The sequence below is a fragment of the Balaenoptera borealis genome (genome assembly GCF_965194805.1).
Source record: "Balaenoptera borealis genome assembly, chromosome: 3".
Taxonomy (NCBI): domain Eukaryota; kingdom Metazoa; phylum Chordata; class Mammalia; order Artiodactyla; family Balaenopteridae; genus Balaenoptera; species Balaenoptera borealis.
Window position 1 is genome coordinate 12,448,866 of NC_138866.1, and position 16,488 is coordinate 12,465,353.

Genomic DNA, 16,488 nt, shown 5'->3' on the forward strand with positions numbered 1-16,488 from the left:
GTATCCAGGAGCCCCATGTGTTCCAGTTTCGACTTATTACCCACCTTTCTCCTCTATGACACTCCTAACGCCATCATGCCTCTCACCCCAGTTCTATGTCACCACCAGAAACCTAAGCCTCCAGGTCACTTATGGTTACTCTATCCCACATACTCTTCTGGACTTCCTTTAAATTCACCCAAACTTCTGTCCCTCTCCATCTACCCAAATCCATTCATTGGAATTTGTGGTCTGTCATCAGCAAATTCCCCTGTACTACTAATCTTTTCTCAGAATGGTCCCTTAACTTTCTTGCCGTAAAGAGTAATCTGGCCACTCCCAGTTAACATTCTTTCCCCTGCGGCCCTCTCACATGTCACATGCCTGAGTCTCAAGGGTCATTGTCCTTGTTCCTTAAGGGCTACTTATTAATAATTACTCCTGTCTTCTCATTCAGAATGCCCAGTTCCTTTGAACTCAGACTTTACTCCCTCTAACTCTTCTTGGTTGGCAGACTATGATGACCTTCCCATCACTCACACTCATTGATGAGTTTAGCGTCTGGACCCCTGCCTTCCTCTCCATCTTATTTTTGTCACTATGTTTGGGGATTTCACCACCCATATGGACCCATGCTTTCAAGGCCTCCTCTCCTCCAATGATCTTTCCTGCATCTTACTTCTGTGGTCATTTTCTTGACCTTGTTGTCTCTGATGTTGTTGCCGTCTCCAAAATCTCCACTACAACCATCTCACACTCTGCCCACTACCTTCTATTCTTTCAGTCTACCCTAGTACTCACACTCTGACATTTCTTTGATTTCATGGAGACTTCAATATGTTGTTTCTACCACTTTTTTCACTCCTCAACGTCCTTAACTTTTTCACCATAATTTTCATAGTCTCTCCTTATAAATACTTCTGTAACTTCTTTGCCCTTCTCTTTCTTCCTTTCCTGCACAATCCCAACTCTCCTTAAAACCACCTCTACGCCACTGGAATAGCAGAATATTACTAGAAAAAAGTTGCACACCAGTCTCACTTTAAAATTCCACCAAGTGGTCTCACTGTAAATTCATGATCACAAGTCCCAAGTGGGTACTCAGCACTGCCCAGAAATCCTATCTCTCTTCTCTGGTATGTTTATTTTCCCACTCTGCAAAATGACCTTGTCACACCTCTTCCCACTCCTCAAACACTCTACCTCACCTCCTTTCCTTCTCCGGTCTCAGCTGTGCCTTTAATACTTGATGTAGAAGACTAAGACTGATCGCAAGGCACTCCATCATCGCTCCTGTGCGTGTCTGCCACCCCACTTGCCTTTGTACTTGCGTGCTTTGCCTTCTTGCCTGTTGCATCATGAGAAGTGTCTCTGCTGCTACCAGAGGCCACCCCTCACCCCTCATGTCCTGCATCCCATTCTCCCCCGTCATCTGGAGAACCTTGCTCCTGCATCTGTCCCACAGTTCTCACCTTTCTCTCCTGTATCATCATGCTTTCCCTCTTTACTGGATTAGATGCATTAGCATACAAACATACCCTAAAATCCCCCATCTTAGCCAAAATCTTCATTTATCTCACTTTACCACTATCCCTCATCCCTCTGTTCTGCTTCAGACAAAATGTATGGGAAGAATTTATTGTAGGTGGTGCTACATTTTCCACCTCCCATTTTATCTTCATTTCACTGCGTATCGGATTGTTGCCATCACTGTTCTGAAACAATTCTTCCCAAGATCACCCATGATCTCCATGTAGCTGATTCCAACAGCCAATTCTTTATCCTCATTCTGCTTTCCCTCCCAGCAGAATTTGACACAGTTAACCACTTTATTTCTCCTCAAAACACTTTATTCTCTTGGGTTCTTGACACCACCTTCAGTTACATTTATCTTACCTCATTGATCACTCCTTAGTTTTCTAAGCCTGCTCTTTTGTTGTGACCCCTAAAGTGTCGATGAAATGGGGCTTTGTCCTCGACTCTCCTTCCTTATGTAACCAGATTCTCTCTGGGAAACTTAATCCAGTCCTCTGGTAATAATGCCACCTTCAGGCTAATGATCCCTGAATTTGTATTTCTGGTGCTGACTGCTTCCTTGAAACTAAATTCCTATATTCAGTTGTCAGTTTTACAATTCCTCTTGATGTCTAATGAGCATCTCAGCTATAACAAGTCTAAGCCAGAACTCTTGATTCATCTCCTTCTAAAACTGTTCTCCTCCAGTATTCTTCATCCCAATTCATATCCAATTACTCAAAACTAAAATCTAGCGTACACTCTTGACTGTTCTTACTCTGATGGCATTCCAGGACGATGCCACATCCAGTGTCTATCCTCAGTGTGGCCACTTCTCTCCTCTGCTAAAATCTTTGTCAAGTCAGCATTGGTTTTCCACGAGACTAATTCACAGCCTCTTAAGTGGTCTCCCTGTTTCTAAACCCGGTACAACTCACCCTCCATACAGCCACCACAGTGATCTCAAGTGTAAAACAAATCACATCATTTTCCTGCTTCAGACATTCCAGTGGCTTCCCTTTGCCCATTAGAATAAAATCCAAAATCTTTGCAGTGGTCTACATCAGCTTCTGTAACCCTGGGATGCAATTGTGGCCAGTGTGTCATAGAGAGTGGCCTATAACTTAATTTCAGGCTAAAATATCAACCAGAATAAAGCATTTATTTTACTGCTTACTTCTCCATTAAATATTTCTAGACTTTGCAGGAGTCTGGTCATGTGATATGCTGGATACCTATAATCATCCCCACTTAGAATATAGTGTAGTGTTATCTGCAGGACTAGATTTCATGCTTAGAAAGGCACAAGCTTGTCTTTAGCTTCCCTCTTTCTGGAAAAAGTGGATGATGATAACATTTCCTTCTACATCTTTCCCCACACAGAAAAGAGCTGGGAGTTAAAACACACACTTCACAATACGAGTGATCCTACATTCTTCTTTTGGAAACAAAGCATGTGCCTTGGATTATCAGCTCTCTTCAGGCTCCCTCTACCCTCCACCACCCCCATAGTTATGCCTGTTGACTAGACTTCAGATTAATGTTCTGCATTTAAAACACAAAAGACTCGGGACTTCCCTGGCGGTCCAGTGGTTAAGACTCTGTCCTTCCACTGTAGGGAGCGTGGGTTGGATCCCTGGTGGGGGAACTAAGATGCCACATGTTGTGTGGGAGGCACAGCCAAATAAATAAATAAATAAAACCAAAGAACAGGGCTTCCCTGGTGGCGCAGTGGTTGAGAATCTGCCTGCCAATGCAGGGGACACGGGTTCGAGCCCTGGTCTGGGAAGATCCCACATGCCGCGGGGCAACTGGGCCCGTGAGCCACAACTACTGAGCCTGCGCATCTGGAGCCTGTGCTCCGCAACAGGAGAGGCCGCGATAATGAGAGGCCCGCGCACCGCGATGAAGAGTGGCCCCCACTTGCCGCAACTAGAGAAAGCCCTCGCACAGAAACTAAGACCCAACACAGCCATAAATAAATAAATAAATAAATAAATAAAAAGCTCCATGTAACATTAAAAAAAAAAAAAAAAAACAAAGAACAAATATTAAAAAAGATAAATAGATAAGAATTTAAAAAATAAATAAAACACAAAAGACTCTAAGCATTCCTAGCTATGGCCAAGGAAAGGTGAGATCAAGGAGCAAAGCGCTTTCAGTATTTCCAACATGCTCAGTCTCCTTTTAATAAGTTCTCATACGTTTTAATAGGTTTAATATTCTCATATTAACAGTTTTTTTTTTCTATTTTTAAAATCACAAATATTAAAGTAAATCACTTTATAAGTAAATCAAACATACTTTCTTCCCTCTTGGGGTTCACATTTTAATTTTCTTCTTTGGAGTTTTTGTACTGTTGACTATAATTGTATTCTTGAAATAGGAACACATTTTTGCTTAGAAGGATACTTCAGGGAGGAAAAGCTCTTCCTGTACCCTCTTAGGTTATGATTGGGGGCCTACAAATTAACAAAGACATTAACAAGAGAAAAGACATGCAGTTTTTATTAATATTTATATTCACGAGAGTTCACAGAAAAGAAATTCAAAGAAGTGGTTAAACTTGGGGGCTTATATACCATCTTAACAAAGGAAAGGAGTCTAGGCCTCAAGGGACAAGAAATTGTGGAGAAGTGACAAGGAAATATGTGGGTGGACTAATGGGAGATAAGAGTTATTTTAGTAAAGTCTGTTTATGCAAACTCATCTTGGTGTCAACTCCCTGTCTCTGGTGATAAGATTGCTCTCTCTTCTCTTCCTGATACAGAGTGAGGTGGTTAGAAAATGCCCTGCTTTTAGGCAGGCAAGGGGAGGCACAGAACTCTTCCTGCATCAGTTGATTCTCAGTTGCCTCCAGCTCAAAATAATCTTTATGCCAAAGTGCCATATTCTGGGGGTGGAATATTCTGATCCCCTTCAATACAAAACAAAATCCTTAATAATTAGATGGTTGGCTAAACTCCTGTGGTGTAACCCAAGTTACTTTATCTTCCAGTGGTGGGGGAAGTGCGATTCAAACTGAGGGAGGGGAGTTGAGGCAGGGGTGGAGAGTGGGCTGGAAGGTGGGGCAGATGCAGGCTCTGCCCACTAAAGACCTAGCACCTTAGGAGTTGGTTACTCACTTTGCAAAGTTGTGTTGCCTTAATTTCCCTTTTCTCTCATGGTAGGTGTTTACATAGGCCTCAGCTTTTCTGGATTTTGGAATTATGATGATACCACGTGGTATAACCTGACAGACATGGTCTATTCCCAAGTTGGAGAAGGTAATTCCTCTAACAGTGCCTTCATCTTCAGCATTTCCTTTACATCAACACTTGATGGATATTTATGAAATGTCTTTGCTTTGCTGAGGACATCACTTTTTCCTTACTTTTTAACCCATGGTATGATTTCTTCCTTTAGAACACACAGAGCTTTCCATGGTGGATATGGTTTTAACAAATCATTTTTTAGTTATCCTCACCTCTTTGGGTCTTTTTATAAGTGGAGATCTTCGCTATCCATCCTCCTCTGTCTTAATGGTAGGTGAATTGCTCTGTAACTAATAATTAACCTTAAATATCTTCTGTGACATAAAGTAGAAATAGTGGATACTTGAGTTATGTGTGGTGTATCTTAGAACCAAAATGCTTCTTCCTTTTAAAAAACGTAAAAGCGTAATATAGTGACTTTTTCCTTTGCCTTATAGTGTTGAATATATCATTTGGAAATGGTGCTAGCTTTATTGCTATACAAATTTATGAGACGTTTCAAATAATTCATATAGAAAATACCCTATATACTTATAAATAGTCATATATGTTCCCAAAATGCTTTAAGGTACAAAAAGCCAGATATAGTATTACAAAATAACATAAATTAAAATTATGTCCTTCTGATGAGTTTTTTCTTTTTATTCTTAAATGGCTATATCAAAGCTTCAACACCATGTTTTTTGTTTTAAAGTGCTTCCTCAGCTTCTGCTTTGTCACTCCCATCTGCTCCAAAATAAAGCATTGAAAAGAGACATTAATAAATAAATAAATAAAGTAATTAAAAGTAAGTTTTGGGATTGAGAGAAGGGAAATCAGTTCTTAAATATGTTAATAAATAGCTCTCAAAATGACCTCAACAGAAATAAGAACAGTAATAAAGACTTAGGAACAGTAGGAGAAAAGATTGGGGAAGTGTAGAAGGGATGATTGTATTGGTTAAGAAATAGTTATTTCTTATACATGGTAATTATTACCTTTTTTCAAGGTTCACGAATATTCACAACCTTCCTTCTTCCTCATTATCTCTAAGAAAGTATCATTTGTTGCTCAGACAGCTAATAGATCTGGCCTTTTATGTGCTTATCATGTGGTTGCTAAAGAAGAGAGTTGAAACAGCCAGGAGCGTGACCTGAGGTCAAAGCACAGAGAATTAGGTGTGGGCTGTACATCCTGGGGGCCTGGTCTAGGGGCTGTACTGGGCTGGGCAGAAGACAGAGTGGCCATGAAGAAAATAGTGGGATAAGGATGTGCCTTCCTAAACCCCAGTCGGTGGCCGACCTAGTTTCTTCCTATACACTTCCTAACTCCTCCATTTAAATCATTAAAAGGTGGGGTTTTGGTCTCAGATCCTTTCTGGAATTAAGTTAAAGTATAAACAAATTAAATGGTGAAACAAGGCAAAGACTGAGGGGGAAATCTCCAAGACACAGTGCAAACTACTTAAGAAGCTGGTTTTAGTGTTTGATACTCCTAACTGCTGGGATGTAAAAAACATCATCTCCTTTAGTATAATTTAAATTGCTGTTTTGTTATGCCTTCTGATTTACAAGCAAAGATTAAAATTCCTTTTTTTCTTTCTTCTAGTTCTCAAGGGCAGACTTCTGTGGTTTTGAAAGGGTAAGAAGCTTTCAGTTTCCAAGGGTTGGTTAAAATATATGTGTTTCCTTAGTGACCTAAGAGATGAGGTGCAAGACAAGAATTCATAATATAGATTATTATTGCTGATACTATAATATTATTTACAGTTTGAACTAAAAACACGTATTTCCAATAACCATTAAGCAATGATATCCCCTTCTGTTTCAAAGGAGGAAATGCCCCTTCTTTGTCTCTGAGGTGGTCCCCACCCCATCTTTATATGTTCTGTCCAGGATTGCTGTGGTTGTTCAGTGCGTTCTGCACAAGGACACCCAGTTGAAAAGATAGAGCCGAAATATGGCTAACACTTGACTCCCCAGTCCGCTTACCCCCCACCTCCGTGTGGGTCTGTGCCTACCTGGAGAAAGGGGCACTCTTTCTTTTTCATTTTTTATAAATTTATTTATTTTATTTATCTTTGGCTGCACTGAGTCTTCGTTGCTGCATGCGGGCTTTCTCTAGTTGCGGCGAGCGGGGCGGGGGCTACTCTTCGTTGCGGTGCACGGGCTTCTCACGCGGTGGCTTCTCTTGTTGCGGAGCACGGGATCTAGGTATGCGGGCTTCAGTAGTTGTGGAGCGCGGGCTTAGTTGCTCCACCGCAGCATGTGGGATCTTCCTGCACCAGGGGTCGAACCCGTGTCCCCTGCCTTGGCAGGCGGTTTCTTAACCACTGTGCCACCAGGGAAGTCCCGGGGTGCTCTTTCTAATTTGATACAAGTACCATGTAAACTCTGATTCTACAGCTCTGATTCTGGATTTTGTTCCATCAGTTACCTCCCCTCTCTGTTACAAGGTCAAGTTCTGAGATTCAACTAAGTCATTCCCATCAACATATAAGCATGCTTTAGTTTGGAAAGCACAACAAAATTATGAGCATTTCTAGCCTTTTGCCATGTCTCCTCCCCATTCTGTCCTCATACAGGCCTGTGGGCACACACTCACCTGTGCATACACACGCACACTCACTCAGACTGTCTAAAGCAAAGGGGCACTTATTTCTCAGGAAACAAAAGGAACTGACTTCTTGCTGTACTGATTGGAAGAAATGTGAAGCTGAGAACTGGGAAGGCCAGGTAGGCAAAACTGATTTACATCAGAAAGAGCAAGGGAGAAAACTGTCAAGAGAGAGTTCCAAACCTAGCTAAACTATATTATTCAAGAATGAGGGTGAAGAAAAGAAATTGTCACAGATAAGACATCAGGAGAGCTTACTATCCAGAGACTCCCGTGAAGGAGTGGGATGCCAGAAATAAAGACAGAACTAGAAATGTAAGCTGTAAGTGAGGCAGGAACCTTGTTTGTGCTTTTTACCAGACCTAAGCCTGCCCTTCTTTTTTTTTTATAGCTGCAAATATTCCATTGTGTGAACTTAACCAGAGTTTACTTAGCCTGTCTCCTATTGATGGATACTTGGACTAACCTCATCAGACTTTAGGTTTCATGTCAAGAACTATCCTATTTACTATTGTATGCTATTATTAGGCTGCCTTGTAGATAGGCTGTCTCAATAAATATTTGCAGAATCCACGAGTGAATAAATGAAGACGGACAGGAGTCCAGTCTTGGACAAGCTTAGTAGCCATGCAGCATGGAACTTTGAGCAGTCATATACCTCTCTGGGCCTCAATTTCTTCATTTTAAGATGGGCATGACAATATCTACCTCTTAGAGGTGAAGTGATTAAATAACATTACATAAGAAAAACCTCAGCCTGGTTCAGAATCAAAGTAGCAACTTTAAAAAAAAAAAAAAAAGCTGGGTTTTCTCCCCAAACAGATAGTCAGAAACTTCTGAAGGCAAATGACAGAAACCAAACTAAAACTGATTTTAGCGAAGGAGAGGAAGTTGTTGGCTCATGTGAACAGGGAATTCAAGGAGTGAATGAATCCAGCTTCCAGACATGACTGGATTTAGTGCCTAACAGATGTCCGTCCGACCCTGTCTTCTCAGCATTTGAGTCTGCTTTCCTCTACATTAGCTTCATTCTCAGTGGGTTTTCTCCAATTGTCCGGAAGAATAGCCACCAGGTTTATGTGCCATCAGTTTAGCACTCCCCACAGGAATAAAGTATCTCTTTCCCCATGGTTCTAGCAAGCCTCAGGGCCGACTCATTAACCTGAGTTGGATCCTGTGTGTATTCCTGACCCATCTTTGTGACTCTAAATCAGGCCTGGGGCATGAGCTCATCCTTGGAATAAAGTCAGCCTGATCAGATTAAATTATCCCCAAGGATATTCACTGGACTATTACGGGTTTTATTCCAGGTAGGAAAAAAAAAAAAAAAAGAAGGAATCTAAAGAGTAAAAAAGGAATCAGGGCCCGATAAAGATTCTGTACTAATTGCCCAGATAGAATCATGATAATTATGGCATCCTGAAAAACTGAAGATTTATATGAGAACTCAAAAGGCTCATTTGATATAAAACCATAGGTTGAAATTCAAATAAATTATTGTCCACTCCATTTTAAAAGGCTTTTTTGTTTATTCAGCAGTTTTATCAAGATATAATTCACATAGCATAAAATTCACCCACTTAAAGTGTACAATTCAATGGCCTTTAGTATATTCACAGAGTTGTGCAAGCATCACCACAATCTATTCTAGAACATTTTAAAGGCTTTTAATGCACAGATTATGCAGATTTTATTACTGGTCTTTAAAAATGTAAGAAGGTCTTCCTTTTGTCTCAACAATAATATGAGAGTCAGAATCTGCCTATGTTGACTAAAAAAAAAAATACACAACCTAAAAGCTGAGTTATGTTTTATTCAGTGGACAAAACTGAGGACATAAGCCTGGGACACAGACTCTCAGATAGCTCTGAGAGACTGCTCCTAAGAGGTAAGGGAGGAGGAGGATATTTAGGAGTTTTTGCAACAAAGACCAGGTAGTCGGAACATCAAAAGATGACTGTTAATTAAAGAAAACCAGATATCTCAAGTTAAGGAATTTAGTCCTTTTTCTATGTACGGGAAGATGCAAGAGTCTGGGCTCCCTGAAATCATTCCTTTGATGTGCACCTCAGCTATCTGGGGCCAGTATCCTGTGCTTTGTCATCCTGAGTCTCCTCAGGGTGCATCCTTGAGGGGTGGCTGCAGTGACTGAGGGCTTGGCAGTGGGCAGCTCATTTGTCTCTGTCCTGAGTTCCCTCAGGGCTCACCATCGGAGTGGCTGTAGTGGCTTGATGGCTGCAACATCCTTTGTTTACTGATATGGCAGGCAACATATTTTCATTGACACCTATTACAAAACCGTCTCAAATTCTTGCATATAATTCATATCCAACATATATAATCTCACCTTCTTGGAAGCTTCTCCCATATGACCAGTTTTTCAAAACCTGTATTTTTGTGGCTTTTTTTCTTATTGCTTCTTGCTGCTGTCAGGCCTCTGGGAAGTCTCCTTAAACCTAGCTGCAGCTGAAGGAGAATAAAAGATAAGCATGTGACCCATTTTAACTGTAATGAAAGATCAGCAGCTCCTGAGAGCCTCGGAAAGACATCTCATAGAGAGTAGCGTCTTCCATTAACATATGCCAATCATGCGAAATTTCTTTTTATTCCTTTTTTGTGTGTTGTTCAAAAAGCATATTCTTGTTTCTTGTCCTCATTCCACGAACTTTTATTTTGCTGCCATACAGTTTTTCTTCTTTTATTTGCCTCACATTCCTGAACTATTGAACTTTTAAAATTTCTTATAAGTTTTTCTATTTTTACATCTTAAGGCTACATATTGCCTAAATGACATTTTTGTTTATTTATGTAGGTTGACTACATCAAAGGAAAACTGTGGTATAATGAAAGATGTTTTGCTAACAGAGAACATTTTGAAGGTAAATTTTAGTTAAAGAACTATTAATAAGCTTTTGTCAACATAGCTAGCATATATAGATTAGATAAAATGAAATAAAATAAAAACAGAATTAAATATAAAGATAGGTTTGTTTTGTATAAGTTAATGGCCTAAAACTGGGGGGAAAATTAGTTTAAATCTGATACAATAGGCATGCCCTGTTGTAAGTGCAAGAAGATTGTATTGTAAATGATACAATTAAATTGTATCATTTAATTAGTGATACGTTTAAAAATATAGATGCTACTTATAATTTCTGTACCTTTATATTTTATAGTTGATTATGTTACTATCACCTTTGAGAGAAACAGGACCCTAAGTGAGGTATGGTATTAAATATTTTAAAAAGTAAGAAATTTTATTGTTCATGATTTCACAGGTTGTTATTAATCTAAAAAATGGCAATTCTATAGACTCAAAAGCTTAACAATCACTCTTTGCTCCCAGTGGTGCCTGTACTTAGATTTAATGGTAATTACCTAATTATGTTAAATCTAGACCCACACAGTGGTTCTAGAAAAACAATTCATGCCAGAAAGGGATGCATATCCCCCAGAAGAGAAGCACAGGCATTAAAGATATATCACTATTATTTGTGGCCAGTCATGACAACACAATTAGTGTTGTTCATTAGTTTATTTGCCTACAAGAACTAATTAGGACTTTTATAGTTCAAGAATGGCATTAACTTTTCCTTTCTCTTTTTGTAGGCAAGCTCTTGTTTTTATAGTAAAGAACCATTTCTTGAATGGTTACCTTGCTTACCCCCCATTTCAAAAGGAATGAAAACTATTCTTTCAACTGTGGTAACATTTCTTGTTGACCAAGAACAAAGTTCTGGAGTCTACCTCTTCCATAACCAGGTAGGCCTTATAGCCCAGAGGTGATTGCTCTTGACACCACAGTAGTGAAAATTTACCTTTGCAAAACTTATTTCCAAGTTCTTTTTATCTTTGACAATAGAAGGTGATAAAATTGGCTACAGTGAAATTATTTATGGTTAACAATATAGTTTGATACTTTATAGATGTCTTGCCTCTTATTGTCATTCAGTTTGATGAAAATGGAAAATACAGCGCTGTTTGTGTAGTAATGCTTCTTTGCTTATTCTGCAGGAGAATGTAAGCTGAGTTTGGTCTATATAAATTTAAGTGTCTGTAAAATGGTTAGTTTAAATGAACAAAAAGTGGAACTAGCCCTAGCCTCATGATTTTAGGGGAGAAAAAAAATAATTCTCCTCTACCCTCTTATGTTCAATTTTTGGGGCCCTGCAAATTAAACTGACAAAAGACAGATTAACAGGAGAAAAGAAAACAATTTATTTATGCATGCAGTGCACATACGTGTGGGTGAAAGTCAGTGATGAATAATTCAAAAGGTAGTTAAAATTTGGAGGTTATATGCCATCTTAATAGTTTAAGGGGTTGAGCGAGAAAGGTACTTAAGGGAAAACAAATGAAAAGATAATGGTTTACAGGAGAACAAACAGGAGATAAGGAAGTTTGTGAGGTTTGTTTGTACAGGTATGCGTGGTCTTTCCGGCTCCTTCAGGGCCATAAAACTCCCCTGGGACGGGATTTGGGGTAGGTTTTGTTCACATTCTGCCTTCTGGGAGTCGATCTGCTCTGAAGAGGAATTAATGGCAGCGTTTTATCCCAGAAGTTGCTGCTTTTAGTCAGATAATGGAAGGATTTTGTCTGCATCTCTCGAATCTCAAATATCTTCAGCTTAAAATAATCTTTATACCAAAGTGGCATGCCTTGGGGGTGCATATTCTGATCCCCTTCAAAATCATGATCTGACAGAATTGGAGTGTGGCCTAGGCATCCACACTTTTAAAAAGTAGTTTGACATTATAGTTATGAGCATGGGCCTTGGAGTCTGTTGAGTTCAGTAATGATTCTACAATAAATCCCCCCATGACATTTATTATTTAATAATAATAATTAAATTATTATTAATTAAATTATTATTATTAAATAGTAAATGGGAAAATTATTTAATCTCCTTTACTTCATGTTCAACATCTATAAAATGGACATATATGGTGGGGGGACGCAGAGTAAAGAGATACCAGTAGTTGCTAATCCTTCCTATTCTATGCTGTGTTAATGGTTTTGTGCCTATCTTAATCCAAATCCAAGTAACAAGAAACTCTAAAACTTGTAACATAGACTAGTACTATTGGTGGAAAAATTCTTATGATTTGCTTCTGCTTTATCTATTTCTAGAAAAAAACCACTGTCTCTGTGAGGATCCTAAAAAACAACAAACCGAGATTAATACAAAAATTTCCACTTTTCTTATTTCCTTCATCATTTTCTTCTCCTGTTGGAATGATATTCCACCCACGAAGCCATTTTCTATATGCTTATGGTAATCAGGTGTGTATGAAACTTCACACTCTAGTATAGATGTAAATCATTCACTTGCTCTATGCTGAGTGATTATACATCAAGTAAAGAACAGAGTCACTCTGATGGTCAGGGAGGTGGAAAGCCTGATGAAGAGAGAATGAGAGGAGAGGAATTAGTGACAGTGAATACAAACAAATCTTTTGCAAAGTTTTGCTGAAAAGTGGAGCACGGAATTGTAGCAGTGTTTGAAGAAAGAAAGGTCAAAAGAAGAGTTTTTTTAAAGATAGGAGGAATTACGTTGTGTGCTTATGGGACTTATTTGGTAGAGAGGAAAAGCTGACGATGCAGGAAAGAGAGAAAAGAAATTGCTGGAGTGACATTTCTAAAGAGGTGAGAGGAGATGAGGTCTATGAACTAGTGGAGAGATTGGCCTTAGGAGCACAGACAGTTGTTCTATAGTAACGGGAGGAAGGAAGGATTTTCGGGTTCAAAAGCTGGTAGGCAGGTGGGTAGCTATGGTAATGGAAGGTGTGGGAATTTATCTTCCATTTTCTCAACAAAAATCAAAGTTATTGTTACTAGTGAGGATGGAGGAGGAATGTTGAGGGGTTGAGGAAGGAGAGAACAGAGTAAAATAGTTGCCTAGGAAGATGGGAGAATGAATTGACTAAGGTAATCCAATATGATTGCTTGAGCTTTGTGCTCATGAATTCAACATGTGACCCGTTTAGCATTATCAAATGTTCTTTTCCACATTCAACTGTGGAAAAGGCAGGGGTTTGTATTAACCACAATACAACAGTTTCTTGGAGTTCTACCAAGAAATTATTAAGAAGTGAAAAAGTATACAGAGGGGAATGCAATGAGACAAAGAAAAAAAATTAAGAAATCAAAGGCATGAATATTAAAAAGTAGCGAACAAAATCTATTTACTTGCAGAAGATCTGATTGTCTATATAGAAAATCTAAAAGATACATACAAATTACTAAAACAAGATGGGAGTTAAAGTTAAACTAGACAGGAGGTAAAGTCAATCTCATTTCTGCACACGATCAACAATAAATTTGAAAACATAATTTTTAAGACACTATTTACAATAGCAGAAACAAAGCAAAACAAGACAGAAATACACAAACAAAAACTATAAAGTACCTAAGAATAAATCTAAGATTTCTAAGACCTATATGTAGAAAATTATAAACTTCACTGAAGGACATTTAAAACTTTATAAAGAAATGAACATAAACATGCTTGTGGACAAGAAAACTTGACTATTAATATCAATTCTTCCTTAAATTAATCTGTAGATCTAATACAACTCTAATCAAGATCCCAAGATTTGCTGTGGAGTTTAAATTGACTCTAAAATATATATGGTATATGTCAATTATACCTCAATTAAAAATTTTTTTAAGTAAAGCAAAAAGAAAAAAAATAATTATACATGGAAAAACAAAAGACCAAGAGTAACCAAGACACTTCTGAAGAAGAATAAGGGGGAGGGACTTGTATTACCAGATATTAACACTATTTTAAAAGTTGTAACAATTTTGGTAATGCAGTTTTGGCCCAGAAATAGACAAATTGACCAACGGGATAAAATAGCCCACAAGTAGACCCATGCAAATCTAGAATATTGATAGAGGCCAAAGTGACATCACAGGGGGAAATAAGAGACTGTTCAAAATGGGATGGGAAGTTTGGTTATACATATGGAAACTGTTGAAATATATCCCCACATTGCAACATACATCAAGCTCAAGTCCTGACAGATTACTAATTTAAATATCAAAACTTTTAGAGGGAAAAAAATGAATATCTTTCTGAACTCAGTGTGGGAAAGCATTTTAAAACAAGACTAAAAAAACAATAACCATAAAAGAAAAAGAGAACTTCACCTTCATTAAAAAGAAGAATTCTGGCTCAGCAAGATGGCAGACTAAGAAGCTTCAGGCCATTGCTCTTCCACAGAGGCACTGAGTTAGCAACAATATACAGATCAGAGTACCTTTACAAGAACTTTAGAGACCAGTTGAGAAGCTACAGCACTCAGACCAACATAAAACCAAAAAAGGATTCTAACAAAGGGGTGGGAAAATTTGCAGTGTGTGCCCATCTGTCCTGCCCCCATTCAATTTAGCATGGCACAACCAGGAAGAAACCTCCCACACCAGGGATCCTCCCTTGGAATAGAGACAGAAGAGTGGACCTTGTGTCCAACATTCTGGCTTGTCTGGGGGCTGCTCAAGGGACTGGTTTCTGTCTTGCCTAACTCAGAACACTGATGCGACATGCAGCATTGTTTGGAAACTGCTGAAAAGGGGGAGTAATATTGACAAGATGGCAGGCTAGGAAGTTTCAGACCCTCGCTTTCCCCCAGAACCACAAAGATAGCAATATACAAACCAGCATACCTTTGCAAGAACTCTACAGGCCTGTTGAGAAGCTACAGCACCCAAACCAAGCTAAAACCAAGAAGGGATTCCAGCAAAAGGGATAGAAAAACTTGCAACATTTTGCACATACATCCATGCCTCTCCTCCTATTTGACTTAGTGCAGCACAACTTGAAGGAAACTTCCCACACCAAGGATCCTCCCTCAGGACAGAAACAAAAGAGCTAACAGTGCATCCAATGTTCTGGCAAGACCAGGGGCTGCCTGACAGACTGGAATCTGTCTCACTTGACTGAAAGCACTGATGGAACTGGCAGCCTTGTTTGGAAACTGCTGAAAACAGATATGATCACTGCAGCACATTAGAATTGCAGTTCTGCAGGCAGATGCCAGCGGCAGCAAGAGCTTATGGGCTTCTGAGAAGAAGCAGGGATAAGCAGTTTAGGGAATTTGAGACAACTAAAAGCACAGAACAAGCCAGAGAAGGCACATCCTCAGAAAAGATTTCAGAGGTCCTAGAATCTCTAACTGGGCAGATTGGTAGAGGTCTGCATAAAGCCAGTCCATAAAAACTGGAAATGTGGTTGCTTTATCTGATGTCCAAGTCTCAAAACAACAACAGCAACATCAGAAGGCATACAAAGAAACAGGCATACATGATCCAATCAAAGGAACAAAATAAAACTCCAGAAAATGACCCTAAAGAAATGCAGATCTATGAGATGCCTGACAAAGAATTGAAAACCACTGTCATAAAGGTGCTCAATGAGTCAGACAAGAACACAGATAACTAAGAGAAATCAGGAAAATAATGCATGGACAAAATGAGAATATCAAAAAGAGATAGAAATCATTTTAAAAGGTCAAACAGAAATTCCAGAACTGAAAAATACAATAACTGAACTGAAAAACTCACTAGACAAGTTTAACAGCAGACAAGATCAAGCAGAAGAAAGAATCAGCAAATTGAAGAGAGGTTATTTGAAATCATCAAGTCAGAGGAGCAAAAAGAAAAAAGAATGAAGAAAAGTGAAGAGAACCTCAGGAATTTACAGATACTATCAAATGGACGTACATATGCATTATGGGAGTCCCAGAAGGTGAAGAGAGAGAGAGAAAGGGACACAGAGCTTATTTAAAGAAATAATGGTCAAACACTTCTCAAATTTGAGGGGGAAAATGGACATACACATTAAAGAAATTCCAATCAGAATAAGTCCAAAGAGACCAACACTGAGACACATTATAATCAAACTGTCAAAAGTCAAAGACAGAATCTTGTAAGCAGCAAGAGAAGAGTGGCTTTGTCACATACAAGGGAACTTTCATAAAATTATCAGTGGATTTCTCAGCAGAAGCAGTGCAAGCCAGAAGGGAGTGGGATGATATATTCAAAGTGCTGAAAGGGAAAAAAAACCCCAAAAAACTGTCAATCAAGAATACTGTATTTGGTAAACTGTCATTCAAAAATGAAGGGGAAATTAAGATTTTTC

General features: G+C 38.9%; 1 protein-coding gene across 2 annotated transcripts in view; it reads left to right on the forward strand.

Moving 5' to 3' along the window:
• The window catches only part of CATSPERB (cation channel sperm associated auxiliary subunit beta), a 151,031-nt gene that overhangs the window by 58,880 nt on the left and 75,663 nt on the right, over positions 1 to 16,488 (forward strand). Inside the window, exons 4-10 of one of the 2 annotated variants that reach the window (XM_082384480.1) lie at positions 4,665 to 4,760; positions 4,900 to 5,018; positions 6,336 to 6,368; positions 10,156 to 10,222; positions 10,520 to 10,566; positions 10,953 to 11,105; positions 12,474 to 12,626. In XM_082384480.1, coding sequence (XP_082240606.1) covers positions 4,665 to 4,760; positions 4,900 to 5,018; positions 6,336 to 6,368; positions 10,156 to 10,222; positions 10,520 to 10,566; positions 10,953 to 11,105; positions 12,474 to 12,626 — 668 coding nt within the window. The remainder of the gene's footprint in view (positions 1 to 4,664; positions 4,761 to 4,899; positions 5,019 to 6,335; positions 6,369 to 10,155; positions 10,223 to 10,519; positions 10,567 to 10,952; positions 11,106 to 12,473; positions 12,627 to 16,488) is intronic. The other variant, XM_082384479.1, reaches the window with a different exon arrangement.